The 15904-nt window shown below is 40.1% G+C and overlaps 2 protein-coding genes across 3 annotated transcripts in view; one reads left to right on the forward strand and one right to left on the reverse strand.

The window, feature by feature from the left end:
- The window catches only part of wdr19 (WD repeat domain 19), a 59233-nt gene extending 56460 nt beyond the window's left edge, over nucleotides 1-2773 (forward strand). Inside the window, exons 32-36 of one of the 2 annotated variants that reach the window (XM_034187522.1) lie at nucleotides 132-213; nucleotides 290-440; nucleotides 649-772; nucleotides 866-942; nucleotides 2010-2773. In XM_034187522.1, coding sequence (XP_034043413.1) covers nucleotides 132-213; nucleotides 290-440; nucleotides 649-772; nucleotides 866-942; nucleotides 2010-2124 — 549 coding nt within the window. In that variant the 3' untranslated portion in view covers nucleotides 2125-2773. Of the gene's footprint in view, nucleotides 1-131; nucleotides 214-289; nucleotides 441-648; nucleotides 773-865; nucleotides 947-2009 lie in introns of both variants that reach the window. The other variant, XM_034187523.1, reaches the window with a different exon arrangement.
- Nucleotides 2251-15904, reverse strand: part of rfc1 (replication factor C (activator 1) 1) — a 40322-nt gene continuing 26668 nt past the window's right edge. The window contains 7 exon segments of the mRNA XM_034187524.1: nucleotides 2251-3119; nucleotides 3234-3419; nucleotides 4636-4857; nucleotides 5673-5810; nucleotides 6414-6531; nucleotides 6662-6756; nucleotides 6758-6916. Coding sequence (XP_034043415.1) covers nucleotides 3021-3119; nucleotides 3234-3419; nucleotides 4636-4857; nucleotides 5673-5810; nucleotides 6414-6531; nucleotides 6662-6756; nucleotides 6758-6916 — 1017 coding nt within the window. The 3' untranslated portion in view covers nucleotides 2251-3020.

The following is a 15904-nucleotide window of genomic DNA, read 5'->3' on the forward strand; positions in this document are numbered from 1 at the left end:
GTTAATGAAGTGTGATGACAGTTATCAGTAGTGTTTCTGGATGGTTTCCTTTTTGAAAATCCAGTTTGTTAGTGTTGCACACAAAGACTTCTGTATGTTGTCGTGTCATCATGACTTTTTTATTTTTGTAGATCCACGTAAAGAGAAAAGACCACCTAAAAGCAGCACGCATGCTAATTCGTGTGAGCAACAATATCAGCAAATTTCCAACATGTGAGTTTTCCAACACTGATCAAAAATAGCACAAACAAACATTGTCCAGCAGAAATGTGCCATTGTGTTTGTGCAGATGTTGTGCCAATTCTGACGTCAACGGTGATCGAGTGTCACCGTGCCAAGCTGAGGAACTCGGCTTTCAGCTTTGCTGCCATGTTGATGAGACCGGAATACCGCAGCAACATCGACTCGAAGTACAGAACCAAAATTGAAGACATGGTTCGGTAACTCAGCACTACCTGATGTCATTTTCAGAACTTGAACACATTTGCATGTGATAACTGTGACCTAGTTAAAAATAGGTCACACTCAAAACCTTTTAAACACTGTAACTCACACACATTAAATGTATGTGCTTTCATGCATGTATGTATTGTATGTATGTATCAGTTCATTCTGTCTGCTCTTCCCTCCCATCCGACTGTATTACAGCCGTCCAGATACATCAGAACTCGAAGAGGAAACGACTCCGTGTCCATTCTGTGGCTTCCAGCTTCCACAGACTGAGCTGCTGTGTGTCTCCTGCAAAAACAACTTGCCCTACTGCATCGCCACAGTATGAACACTAAATCATTTCATATCCTTTAAATGAAAGCTTTATTTAGTTTGCATTTTTAATCATTTGGTCTTAAACTTCATTGTTTCTTAGGGTCGACATATGCTGAAAGAAGATTGGTCAGTTTGTCCTCACTGTGAATTTCCAGCTCTTTATTCACAATTCATTCTGTAAGTGGAGCACAGTGTCGCAGCACAAGAGTTATTATTGCACAACCCTTTTACTGAGCCAATTAGTTCACTTGAAAAGAAAATTATATATCATTTTAGCATTTCTAGCGTGTTGCCCATGGGGATCCATGAGCTCAAGAGTGGGTAGTGTTTATAAAATGTGTAACTGACATTTTTGAAGCGTGATAAATTATGCAAAGTTTCTATAATGATTTTAACTGAAAGTGCAGGAATTTAAAATGAGAAAGTTTTGTGAATTGTGTTTATTATTTGGCAAATGTAGATGCCATGATTTACAACTGGCAAGGCTGAGATATTTCCTTTGTTCAGAGCTTGTGTAGTTACCAAGTTACCACCATCATCAGTAATGATGAGGTCAACATCCAATGTTCACTGTTGTTACCTAATATCTCTTGCGTTCATCCTTGACCCAAAATACATAAGCATGCCAAATGGCAAATATCAGCTCTCTCCAGTTTGAAGTTACGCACCCAGAGGCCACTTAGCTTTTACTATATAGGTATCTCCCTGTGAACCCACAATCTTATATAAAGTGTGAAATTATTATACAGTAAAACTCATCTAATCTAAAAAGTCATTGTATAAACCGGGCATTTGCACTCACCGGCCAAAGCAAAAGTCCCGTATATGTGTGTATGTATGTATGTATATATATATATATATATATATATATATACATACACACATATGTATATAACAGCTTTTCGCTCACATTGGACAAAATGTGCCACCCCATCACAATTATTTCCATTAAAAACCCCTCGCATGTACGGGACAGTGCAGTCTGGGTGTATCCAGCCGCAACAGAGACATGGAATGAAATTCAGCACTGACACTCGCTGATTTGAGGAAAGCAGGTACCATCCTTGATTCAAAGCTCGGGCGTTTATTTTTAAACCATGCTCAGGCATTCACCCAACCTCGGATTTTAGGTTTAAAGGCAGAGCGAGGAGAGACACTGAAAGAAATGAGACAAAATTAACTGGACTGTTACAGCATTTGTGTATCCTCAGTGTCACTCAGACATTGACTGAATGTGTTTCTAGGTTACTGGAGACGGAGACCGTGTGTCCGATGTGCTGTGAGCCTCTAAGCGCTCAACAGCTGAAGAAGATCACGGACTCTTCCAAATACCTGCAGACTGATGAAGTGGAACGTTGATGGACAAAACATCATGTGTGAATATTTTACATCACCAAAATAGTTTAATTGAAGATGGGGACAAAAACTACTAGTTGGGTTGAAGGCCTGTTGGCTGCAGCTCTTATGTTCACAGGAAACTGTACATTCAACTGGAATGTTTATGTAATATTTACATTTTGTGTGCACACATAAATGTGCATTTGAATAAGCAGATGTCCATTTGTCTGGTCTCTCAAAAGCTGTGGCCCACATACAAAATCCTGCTGTAATTTCTACACAGGTCACCTGATTTGGATATCAAAAGTGATGAGCCCTTGATCTCAATCATTACCTGGTTTTAGCTTCCATTTTCTAAATTGCAACCATACAGAGAACATCACAAAAGAATACATAAGTGTATATTTAGTCAAAAGTTATATAATAACTGATCACCTGCAGTTTGTCTCTCTGTAAAATATTTGGAAATGTTGATCTGCAATATAAATCCACTTGGTGAATATGCTAATGCAAACCTCAGGTAGTTTTGTACCAGTAACCTTTTTGCTGGATGAAACAGGCACTAGTCATTCACTAGAACACAGATATATTTCTCTATTAGTCCTTTTTTTTTTTGTTTTACAAAATTGAAATTTACAACAAATGTCCTGAAGTCATTTCTGTTAATTAAGCAGAACGAAAAAAAAATAGAGACATACAGATTTCCACAGTGGGAGCAAAAAGTAACTGTTTCACTGACGTCACATTCACAGTAGACCATTGTACTGAAGAGGAGAAAACATGATCCTGACGGGGCGGATGGAGAGTAAAAATAACGTGCTATGGCTGCAGGACCAAACCGTTTAAACTCTGGCTTTGTTATTTTGGCTCATTAATAGAACAGTGCGAGATTTACAAAGATGACGAACAGGACCTCCTCATTTCTTAGCCTTGCCTTTTCCTTTCCCCTTGCCTTTTCCTTTCCCAGAATCTTCTGTCTTCTCTTTAGACTCCTTGGTGGGTTTTGTCTTCTTCTGCTACAGAAAGAAACACAACAAAGTTTAAAGGATTTTTTGGGGTGGGGGTGTTGCTAATGAAGAAGCTGTGACTGTGATCACACAAGGCTTTTTGCATGTTCCATCTGTCCTTACTTTAATCATGGCATCGACTTTCAGACTGTCCCCCTCGTTCTCAGACTCCTGGGCCTCTTGGTCCATGTCCTCCGCTCCCAACTCCAACTCTGCTCCACCCCCACGGCGTCCCTTCTTCGTTATTTGTAGGGAGTATGGTGTCAGATGAGCCTCTCGGTTATACGTACGCGTGAATGCTGCCTTCACCTGCATGAAACAAACAGGAAATATCTCCAGCTTCTCCAAAAAACAAAGAAGTCCCACAAAATTAACGGATGAACAACAGAGTGCACAGCAGCCACCAGTCAGCGTTTACCCTTTAAGGGGTGGTTTGACCGTTTTTGGCGTGTGCTTTTCGGATGTTTTGGGGGGGTTGTTGTTTCAGTCGAGACAAAAATATAGTTAGTGCATTTTTGTTTTAGAATACTGACATGACACTAGACAAACTAAAAACACTCGGTAAACTGCACATTTGAAAAATCTCATTAAAAGTGTCCACTGCTGCTGGTGATGATGTCCAGACCTGCAGTTGTAAACTGGTCAGGTTAGTTGTGACTACAATGGAAACAGGCATTTATGCTTTATTGTGTGATCCTTGTATTATTGACATATTCACCTCTGTGTGTTTATATTGATTTTTACAAAATTAATCGTTGTGAGGTTTGTTCATCACTGGACTTTAAATAGGTTTTTGGAAGCCTGAGGTACAAATGCCTTCTGGTGATGGACAATAAAAGCACAGGATCTGTGCCCAACCACACCTCAACTTACTGTGATTTAGAGGACACGTGTGCTGTGTGTAAATATGACCGGTGTCGCAGACCGAACAGTCCCCCCTAAAAATCTATCCGCCTTGCTTCTCTGTGCATGCGTCATTGCGGACCACAGCAGGTCAGCTGAGATTGAGTCTCTTCACCCAAAGCGGTCAAATGGATTGATGTGATTATTAACCAGCAGAAGACAAGGTAAAACCTCTTAAATCATTCTAAAGTCCGGTTAAGCAGAAACGAGGCCATTTTAAGCAGAAACTCTGCAAAATTCCATGATGCTTTGAAATGGCCGATGTGCAGTGAACACATGAGCTAGCAGCTCGTGTAGCCACGGCGCTCTGATCGCTTCATCTGTCTTTTATGATGAAATAATGCTGAATTTATGCGTAAATGATTGTTGGACAAAAGCTTCAGATCTCTGTCGCTGAGATAGATGATGACTGGAGTGCAGTTTGAAGCAGAAACGACGTGATAATCCGTGAACCGATTTTTAAGGGGGACCGTTCGGTCCGCGCCACCGGAACTAGCAGTGTCACTTGTGCTGGCTGTAAGACAGCCCCCGTGTGTCAGTAAGCCAGCTGCCCCTCAACAAAGTGCAAATCAAAAGAATTCTCAACCATGACACCAATCAAAATCCAGCTCATCATGCTGACCTTAGAGTCCAGTTTGGAGTAGGGGTCAGGCTGGCCACCCCAGATGCTGATCTCCATGATACTGTCCACGTCCTCCTTGATGAGTTGGTAGTCATCCAGTAGCTGCACAGCCTGGCCGGCGCCCTCTGCTCCCTGCCTCTGAAGTGGACTCAGCAGCGCCTGCCGCAGGTACGGCAGGTAGTCCAGGTTCACAGCTTGTCTGCTGCTCAGTGTCCTGCAGCAAGAAAGCAAAAGTAGTGTGTGAATCTTTAACCAACTCACTGTCTTTGGTGTGAAAGCTGTTATTTAAAGTTCTGGTGTAACCCAAAGAACCAGAAGAAGATGGTCTCAGATTGCCTGGAAGCAAATTCCAAAGAGGTTTATAGTGTGAAAGAAGCAGTGCAATTAGAAAATAACCTGGAATAAATAATGTAAAATAATCTGCTAATTTTCCCCAAACTGTATGTACTGGAACTGTATGACGTGACAGAATTAGGCCAGATGATTGTGTAACTGGTAACATGTAATTTTTACAACCTAGGTTGTGTATTTGAGTCGTTTCTCATTTTATTAAAATATACTCTAGATTTCACAGCAGCTGTAGTCCAATATTAATATATTGTCTGCGTCTGTTTGTGTGGGTTTCCTTCGGGTACACTAGGTGAATTGGAAACTTTATAATTGCCCAGGTCTCCATTGCAAATAAGCTTTCGACCTCAATCGGACTAACCTGGTTAAATAAAGGTTAAAATAAAATTAAAATATTAGTCATCACACTGCCTCATTTCAAGCTAAAAGTTATTATTTACAGCAGAGATTAAGTCCCATCAATAAACTGGCAACAACATTCAGCCTGATCGACTCACAGTCCAAACAAACTTGCGTTTTTCCTCCACAAGTTCATATCCAGCAGATGTTACCCACCAAGTAATTATTTACCCCTCAGATGCATTTTAACAAAGCCCATGTGAACACAAAAACTAAACGTGACATTGGACTCGTGTTTGGACCAGACCAAAGAGCTATACTACCACTGCAGGATCCGGCTCACCTTAACTCATATGTGAGGCGAGCTCCTGTACGATACGGGAATGTTTGCTGGTGGAGGAGTGCTTGCCCAGCCAGCTGGGGAAGGTGGGGAACTGACTCATGTAGCCCCTCATCAGCTCACCTGGTAACACACTGGCATAGATGGCCTAGATAGAAAGGCACAGACCAACCCAAAGATAAATCTGCCTGAATCCTCTTGCACACAGACAGACACACCAACACACATTTGGCAGTGTTCATTTACAGCTGCAAGTTTATGAACCTTGTTGGGTTTAGAGCTGCCCAAATCTATTCTCAGGGGCACTTGGTTTAAAGTAACAATTCAACTGGATTTGAAACAATAATTGTCTGAGAAGTAGAATGTAGAAACCAAACCAAAGTGGTTCTAGAAGTGAACCATGAAGGACGCCTCTTAACTGCATCACATGAAATTCAGTAAGGTATATATTATATTCCATTTCTATGGTGGAACTATGCTAGTATGCTAAGGTATATCTAAATATCTAAAAGGAAGAGTAAAATGAAGTGTAGAAAAGAGTAGAGTAGAGCCACTTAGGTGCCTGGTCTTGAGAACCAGGGATGGTAGGTTGAAAAGCTTTTTTATCCCATGGGAACTCTCCCTACCCACCCAAGTGGCTCAAGAAAAAAGTATATATAATAATAAATAAGACATAAGAAAGATAAGGCATCATATATATATATATGTGTAAATATTAAAGGTAATAAACAACATTATTGATGTCCGTTACCTGAGTGGGTAGTAGAGACCAGTTCTGCCCAGAGCGGATTCGTCTGTCCACCAGGTCTCCATCACAGATTGAATCAGCCGTCTTGCTAAGCAACACCAGGTGAGACTTCAGATCGCCACTGAGGTCAAGAGAACCAAAAAAAAAAAAAAAAGGGGGGGGGGGGACTGTAAATAATTCTAACAATTTTTATAAATTAATGGAAACTACACAAAAACTGAACAATTTCAAAACACTGCCTCGTCTCGCACCGAGCCGCTGCTGGCCGGACATGCAGGTAGTTCTCTTGCACAAAGAGGGGCGCTAGTGAATAGTCATGAAAGAAGAGGTCTGATTTGTCGATAAGGGCTCATGTGGGCGGTCTCCTCCCCCGCGGCGAACACCTTCCTGCAGACATCGAATGGCCCCAGTTTCATGTCCTTTCGGGCAATGGCTGCATCAGACTTGCACTGGTCGTACGTCATCACCTTATTCTTGGCCGACCACATGCTCAGGTTGTGGATCACCTGATGACAAACACCACGTGGAGAGGACAGAGACAGAGATACACCTTCTTTTATCTTTACATTTTTTTGTACTGTATTACGCCAATAAGCAATGATGGCAGCAAGTCATATTTCCATTAAGTGACAGTATCCATCTTTATGAATCATCTGCATGTTTTTGGAAAGGAATTCCCTTTGTGTAATTGTGTTTGATCAATGCTTGTTATACACCTGGTACTCATTTTGTTTTTATCAAATCAAATCAATTTTATTTATATAGCGCCAAATCACAACAAACAGTTGCCCCAGGCGCTTTATATTGTAAGGCAAAAGCCATACAATAATTACAGAAAAACCCCAACGGTCAAAACGACCCCCTGTGAGCAAGCACTTGGCGACAGTGGGAAGGAAAAACTCCCTTTAACAGGAAGAAACCTCCAGCAGAACCAGGCTCAGGGAGGGGGCAGTGTTCTGCTGGGACTGGTTGGGGCTGAGGGGAGAGAATCAGGGAAAAGACATGCTGTGGAAGAGAGCAGAGATCAATCACTAATGATTAAATGCAGAGTGGTGCATACAGAGCAAAAAGAGAAAGAAACAGTGCATCATGGGAACCCCCCAGCAGTCTAGGTCTATAGCAGTATAACTAAGGGATGGTTCAGGGTCACCTGATCCAGCCCTAACTATAAGCTTTAGCAAAAAGGAAAGTTTAAGCCTAATCTTAAAAGTAGAGAGGGTGTCTGTCTCCCTGATCCGAATTGGGAGCGTGTTCCACAGGAGAGAAGTCTGAAAGCTGAGGCTCTGCCTCCCATTCTACTCTTAAAAACCCTAGGAACTACAACCCCTGGCAATAATTATGGAATCACCGGCCTCGGAGGATGTTCATTCAGTTGTTTAATTTTGTAGAAAAAAAAGCAGATCACAGACATGACACAAAACTAAAGTCATTTCTAAAGCTGGAGCCAGATTGATGAAGAGTACTGTTTGTCACTCATTAAGTCCATGCCTCAGAGACTGCAAGCTGTTATAAAAGGTGCAACAAAATACTAGTGATGTGTTGGAGCGTTCTTTTGTTTTTCATGATTCCATATTTTTTTTTCCCCTCTGCTTGGTCTAAAAAAGTAACCGTTACTGACTGCCACAATTTTTTTTCTTGATTTCTTATAGTGTTTCTTAAAGCCAGAAAGTTGCCATTTGAAATGACTTTAGTTTTGTGTCATGTCTGTGATCTGCTTTTTTTCTACAAAATTAAACAACTGAATGAACATCCTCCGAGGCCGGTGATTCCATAATTTTTGCCAGGGGTTGTACAAGTAAGCCTGCAGTCTGAGAGCGAAGCGCTCTATTGGGGTGATATGGTACTATGAGGTCCCTAAGATAAGACGGGACCTGATTATTCAAAACCTTATAAGTAAGAAGAAGAATTTTAAATTCTATTCTAGAATTAACAGGAAGCCATGAAGAGAGGCCAATATGGGTGAAATATGCTCTCTCCTTCTAGTCAGTACTCTAGCTGCAGCATTCTGAATTAACTGAAGGCTTTTCAGGGAACTTTTAGGACAACCTGATAATAATGAATTACAATAGTCCAGCCTAGAGGAAATAAATGCATGAATTAGTTTTTCAGCATCACTCTGAGACAAGACCTTTCTAATTTTAGAGATATTGCGCAAATGCAAAAAAGCAGTCCTACATATTTGTTTAATATGCGCATTGAATGACATATCCTCCAAGATTTCTCACAGTATTACTAGAGGTCAGGGTAATGCCATCCAGAGTAAGGATCTGGTTAGACACCATGTTTCTAAGATTTGTGGGGCCAAGTACAATAACTTCAGTTTTATTTGAATTTAAAAGCAGGAAATTAGAGGTCATCCATGTCTTTATGTCTGTAAGACATTCCTGCAGTTTAACTAATTGGTGTGTGTGTCCTCTGGCTTCATGGATAAATAAAGCTGGGTATCAACTGCGTAACAATGAAAATTTAAGCAATGCTTTCTAATAATACTGCCTAAGGGAAGCATGCATAAAGTAAATAAAACTGGTCCTAGCACAGAACCTTGTGGAACTCCATAATTAACCTTAGTCTGTGAAGAAGACTCCCCATTTACATGAACAAATTGTAATCTATTAGATAAATATGATTCAAACCACCGCAGCGCAGTGCTTTTAATACCTATGGCATGCTCTAAACTCTAATAAAATTTATGGTCAACAGTATCAAAAGCAGCACTGAGGTCTAACAGGACAAGCACAGCAATGAGTCCACTGTCTGAGGCCATAAGAAGATCATTTGTAACCTTCACTAATGCTGTTTCTGTACTATGATGAATTCTAAAACCTGACAAAACTCTTCAAATAGACCATTCCTCTGCAGATGATCAGTTAGCTGTTTTACAACTACCCTTTCAAGAATTTTTGAGAGAAAAGGAAGGTTGGAGGTTGGCCTATAATTACCTAAGATAGCTGGGTCAAGTGATGGCTTTTTAAGTAATGGTTTAATTATTGCCAGATAAATGCCAATAAAGAAAGATTGATCATATTTAAGATCGAAGCATTAATTAATGGTAGGGCTTCCTTGAGCAGCCTGGTAGGAATGGGGTCTAATAGACATGTTGATGGTTTGGAGGACGTAACTAATGAAATAACTCAGACAGAACAATCGAGAAGAAAGAGGCAAAAATTATGGAATCACCGGCCTCGGAGGATGTTCATTCAGTTGTTTCATTTTGTAGAAAAAAAAGCAGATCACAGACATGACACAAAACTAGTCATTTCAAATGGCAACTTTCTGGCTTTAAGAAACACTATAAGAAATCAGGAAAAAAATTGTGGCAGTCAGTAACGGTTACTTTTTAGACCAAGCAGAGGGAAAAAAAATACGGACTCACTCAATTCTGAGGAATAAATTATGGAATCACCCTGTAAATTTTCATCCCCAAAACTAACACCTGCATCAAATCAGACCTGCTCGTTAGTCTGCATCTAAAAAGGAGTGATCACACCTTGGAGAGTTGATGCACCAAGTGGACTGACATGAATCATGGCTGCAACACGAGAGATGTTAATTGAAACAAAGGAGAGGATTATCAAACTCTTAAAAGAGGGTAATCATCACACAATGTTGCAAAAGATGTTGGTTGTTCACAGTCAGCTGTGTCTAAACTCTGGACCAAATACAAACAACATGGGAAGGTTGTTAAAGGCAAACATACAGGTAGACCAAGGAAGACATCAAAGCGTCAAGACAGAAAACTTAAAGCAATATGTCTCAAAAATCGAAAATGCACAACAAAACAAATGAGGAACAAATGGGAGGAAACTGGAGTCAATTGTCTGTGACCGAACTGTAAGAAAACCGCCTAAAGAAATGGGATTACATACAGAAAAGCTAAACGAAAGCCATCATTAACACCTAAACAGAAAAAAAACAAGGTTACAATGGACTAAAGAAAAGCAATCTGGACTGTGGATGACTGGATGAAAGTCATATTCAGTGATGAATCTCGAATCTGCATTGGGCAAGGTGATGATGCTGGAACTTTTGTTTGGTGCCGTTCCAATGAGATTTATAAAGATGACTGCCTGAAGAGAACATATAAATTTCCACTGTCATTGATGATATGGGGCTGCATGTCAGGTAAAGGCACTGGGGAGATGGCTGTCATTATATCATCAATCAAATGCACACGTTTACGTTGATATTTTGGACAATTTTATTATCCCATCAATTGAAAGGATGTTTGGGGATGATGAAATAATTTTTCAAGGACTTCCGGTCGGGACTCGATGATAGCGGCAGCGTAAAAACATTGCTCCCCGACTTTTAAGTTGGGTGAAGCCCTGAGTTGTGAATTTTGCCGTGTAATCCCTAAAATATCAAGGCATAAAGGGGCTTTTGACAATGACAAGAGGAAAGACGAAAAAATCTTTTAGAAACACTGAGATACACACGGACGAAGAAGAGGGGGGTAAGCTAACACCACTACATGCGGAGGAGGAACGGGCAGTGCAGAGGTACTCCGAACCCAGGAAAATGTCAGAGCTGGAGACTGTTCTGCGTGAAATTAGGGAATTTCGCCGTGAAACAGTGGAAAATCTGAAAGATATCAGGGCAGAAATAAAAACGGCCAATAGCAGAATTGATGAAGCGGAAAGACGTATCGAAGGGACTGAGGACCGAGTCCAGTGCATTGAGCAAGCGACATGTGAGCTGATCAAGATCCAGAGAAGACTGGAGGAGCGGTTGGTGGACCAGGATGGACAAGGCAGACGCGAAAATATACGTCTGCACAACATCAGAGAACGGGCTGAGGAGAGCGCGGAGTCAGTGTGCACATTCGTGGAAACTTTACTCCGGGAAAAACTCGAGCTGCCACCGACATTTGCACTCCGAGTGGAGAGAGCACACAGAGCACTCGGACCACGTCCCCCTACAGGTGCCCATCCACGCTCGATTATTGTGAAGCTGTCAAGTTACAAATGTAAAGAGGAAATTATAAAGAAGGCGTGGGGAATGAGAGGCTTCATGTTTGAGGAGCAACGGGTGTACGTGGATCATGATTATGCACCCGAAGTCATGAAAAGGAGAAAGGAATACGCTGAAGCAAAGCGAGTGCTGAGAGAGAAAAAAATCAGATTCCAGACGCCCTTTCCCGCGAAGCTTCGCGTTTTCTATGAAGATGAAACTCGCTTGTATACCACGGCAGCAGAGGCAACTAAGGATATGGTGGCGAGGGGTTTCCAGATCCGGATCATCAGACCTGTGGATGACCCCCTGGAGAGGCTGTCTCCTCTGATGTGGCGCTCTGTTCGAGGAGGGGACAGACCGGACCAGACAGCATCTTTGGGATATAAGGAGAAACTGCAAGTCTTCAACTACAGAAGAGCGGGGGGAAGAGGACCAGTAAGCCACTGGACCAATAGGACCTTCTCTCATCAAGACAACAGTGTGGTGTATGGAAATTATGTTGAAAATGACGTATTCGTTTACAACAGAGAGGGAGCCCTCCTCTATTTAGTTAATTTATCAGTCGGGGAGTTTATGTTTATTTCAAAGTGGACAAAAGTGGAGAATGAACAGGGCCAACTATGGTCACAAGGGCCCCCTACCCTACGGGGTTAGGGGTTATCCCTCAGAGCTGGTACTTTTCTCTACAAAGGTCTCCTTTTGGACCTCATGTTTGGAAGTCTTGAGTATATTTAGTTCAAAGTTGTTCTTCTGTATTCATTACTGTTCCAAATGTTTGTTTTATGTAGCACATAGGGTGAAAGGAATAACAATATTTACATTATGTAACATAGAATGGCATCACACAGTACTCATATAAAAGTAGCCTCATACAATGTTAATGGTCTCCTCAGTCCAATCAAGAGGGGCAAGGTGTTGAGCAAGATGAAAAAAGAGGGTGTGGAAGTGCTATACTTACAGGAGACCCATATGACTGATAAAGAACATGAAAAACTCAAGAGAAATGGATATAATCAGGAATTTTCATCTCATATCAGTCAGGGCATAGAAGAGGGGTTTGTATATTAATATCCAATAGAATAAGTTTCGAAATGCTTAAAACTATAAAGGATAAGGAAGGTCGATATGTAATAGTTATAGGTAGACTAGAGGGAGTTCTGGTTATATTGCTCAATATCTATGCCCCCCCAGGCTCGGACTGGAGTTTCTTCAAACTCCTCTTTGAGCTGGTGATAACTGAGAGTGAAGGAGTGTTAATAGGGGGAGGTGATCTAAATCAGCGTCTTAATTCGAATTTAGATTCGACAGGGAAAACCCAACAAAAGACCACTACTGGTAAAAGAATTTTTAAATTATTGTCAGAACATGGGATTTTAGATATATGGCGGGACCTAAATCCACTCAAAAAAGATTACACCTATTATTCAGCTCCTCATGCTCTGTATTCACGAATCGATTATTTTTTAATTAACTCAAAAGATCGTTATAGAGTAAAAGAATGTTATATGGGGGTCATGGACCTATCGGATCATTGCCCAATATTTTTAAAAATATTCACAGGGACTGAAAAGAAAACAACAGTATGGAGACTAAATTCAAGTTTGCTCAATGGTCAGATGAAAGAGGAAATTGAGAGGAATATTTGCGAATATATTAAAGAAAACGATAACGGTGAAGTGTCTCCACCTATACTATGGGACGCATGCAAGGCGGTATGAGGGGAAAGCTGATAGCAAAATCTGCTCACAAAAAAAGAATGAGACAAGCCGAACTAAAACAATTACAAGCAGATTTGGAAAAAAAAGGAAAGAGAGCATAAAAACAAAGTGATGATAAAACTAATGAAGAATTAAAGATAATACGGGCAAGATTAATGACATTTTCTCTCAAGAAATCCAGAAAAAAATGATTTACACAAAGCAAAGATATTATGAGGCGGGGAGTAAATCTACAAAATTACTTTCGTATAAACTAAAAAGCAACAGACATTAAGACAAATTTCTAAGATGAAAGACCCTAAAACAAAGCAAATGGTATACAAAACAGAGGGATATACATAGATGTTTTGAAGATTATTATGCCAAGTTGTATGCACAACAGAAAATAATAATGAATCTCAAATAGACACGTACTTAGACAAGTTACATTTGCCACAAATAACAGAGGAGCAGAATAAGAAATTAATTGCTCTAATAACGGTGGAAGAAATCAATTCAGCCATATCTAGACTTAAATCTGACACCAGTCCTGGTGCAGATGGTTATGGCTCCGAATGGTATAAAGTATATAGGAAAACTTTAATCCCTTTATTACAAAAAACTTTCAATTGGATTTTACAGGGTGGGACAATTCCAGATTCTTGGAGGGAAGCAATTATTTCCGTTATTGCAAAAGAGGGTAAGGACGTAACAAATTGCTCTAGCTACCGACCTATTAGTGTACTTAATGTGGATTATAGAATTTTTACAGCAATTTTAGCTCGAAGAATGGAGGACATATTACCAGATATTATCAGTTTAGAACAGACTGGATTTATAAAGAAAAGGCAAACACATGACAATATTCGCCGTACATTACTTATTATGCAACACATCAAAGAAAGAAACCTGGAGGCCGCCATACTGGGAATGGATGCAGAAAAAGCATTTGACTCCATTAAGTGGGAATTTTTATTTAGAGTAATGAAAGAATGGTTATATTGAGACTGTTCAATCTCTGTATGTGGACCCAATAGCAAGGATCAAAGTCAATGGTAGTCTGTCAAAGGTAATCAAATTAGAGAGGGGTTGTCGTCAAGGCTGCTCAGTCAGTCCGTTATTATTTGATATTTTTTTGGAACCGCTAAGCCAGAGGATAAAACAGTGTGTCAATATCAAGGGAATAACCGTATCAGGAATAGAGCAGAAATAGCGTTGTTCGCAGATGATGTCTTGATCTATCTGGAGAACCCAAGCTCATCACTACCAGTCCTGATGTCATTCTTGGCAGAGTTTGGAAAGCTGTCAGGATATAAAATTAATGTGCAGAAAACTCAAGCTTTATCATATAATTATATACCAAAACCAATTTATAAAACAAAATTATCCAATTAATTGGGAGCAGCAATCAATGAAGTACTTGGGCATTCACCTTACAAAAGATCTTGGACATTTGAAAATCTCAAATTATGATAAGGTGATGTCTTAACATCAAAGCCAACTTTTCAAAATGGAACTTAATCCCTTTCTTAGGCCTGGTGTCAAGAGTTGAGGTGATTAAGATGAATATTTTGCCACGGTTGTTATATATATTTCAAAATCTTCCTATTGAATTAACTGAGAGGGACTTTAAGAATGGGACAAATTAATATCTAGATACATATGGCAGGGGGCAAGACCACGCATTAAATATAGAACTTACAGTTGCCAAAAAAACATGGAGGTCTAGCTTTACCATGCCTCAAGAGCTACTATCAAGCTGCTCAGTTGAAGGTGTTGATGGGTTTTGTGTGATCCAGAATATGTAGCGAAATGGAAAGATATTGAGGGGGAAAATGGAGCCACCAGTACAAGCCCTGTTGTGTGATTTGCAATTACAGGTAACCTGGAGACAAATGTGAACCCTTTGCTGCGGGTTCTCCTGGGAATCTGGTCTGAAATTTTGACAAAGTATAATTTAGTTGAAAAATGCAGGCTTTTGAGATGAATCGCATATGATACTGATTTTGTACCAAATGCATTGGACAGCACATTTAAAATTGTGGGGAAATGGTCCAAGAATGCACTGGGAGATAATCAAAAGCGCTTGATGTAATGAGTTTTCAACAAGTAAGAGATGTCTTTCATCTTGGAAATCAGGATTCCATAGTACCTGCAGCTAAGGCATTATTTAAAGCAAGAAATGAAAAATAAGGATATGAATATTACTCGGTCAAATATACTCAAACTTATCCTAGATGCTTATAAATCAGAATTAAGTTACAAAGTTATTTCAAAATTATATACAGCTGTTAGAGGAGTTAAAGGGGGATGCCACAGGATATGTCAAAGAAAAGTGGGAGAGGGAAGTAAACATTTTAATTTCAGAGGGGGACTGGGATCAAATACTCCGGGATCAATGGAAAACAACAAGCTCTCTATTCCGGAGAGAATATGGGCTGGAAAAATGTAATAAGGTTTTTCTTAACACTGCTCAACGAAAATATGTAGACACAAAATGTTGGAGATCATGTGGGGAAAGACAAAGCGGATCATTTTCACATCTTTTGGGGTTGCCCTTTAATGTCTCAGTAATTGGTCCTGAAATCAAAAACATTATAGAGGAAGTAGTACGGGTCAGAATCCCCTTAAGTTTTGAAATGTTATATTTGACTAATATAGAAATGTTACATTTTAAGAGAAAAGATGACTATAAAATTATGAGATCATGCTTTTAGCTAGTAAAAAAGCAATCACCAAAAGATGGCGAACAGATCGGATCCCAAGGTGGAGGAATGGGTTGATGTCATGTTAAATATATACACTATGGAAAAAGTAACCGCATCTGTTAGATTGGAAGTTGAC

Source organism: Thalassophryne amazonica, chromosome 15 (assembly GCF_902500255.1).
Source record: "Thalassophryne amazonica chromosome 15, fThaAma1.1, whole genome shotgun sequence".
NCBI lineage: Eukaryota > Metazoa > Chordata > Actinopteri > Batrachoidiformes > Batrachoididae > Thalassophryne > Thalassophryne amazonica.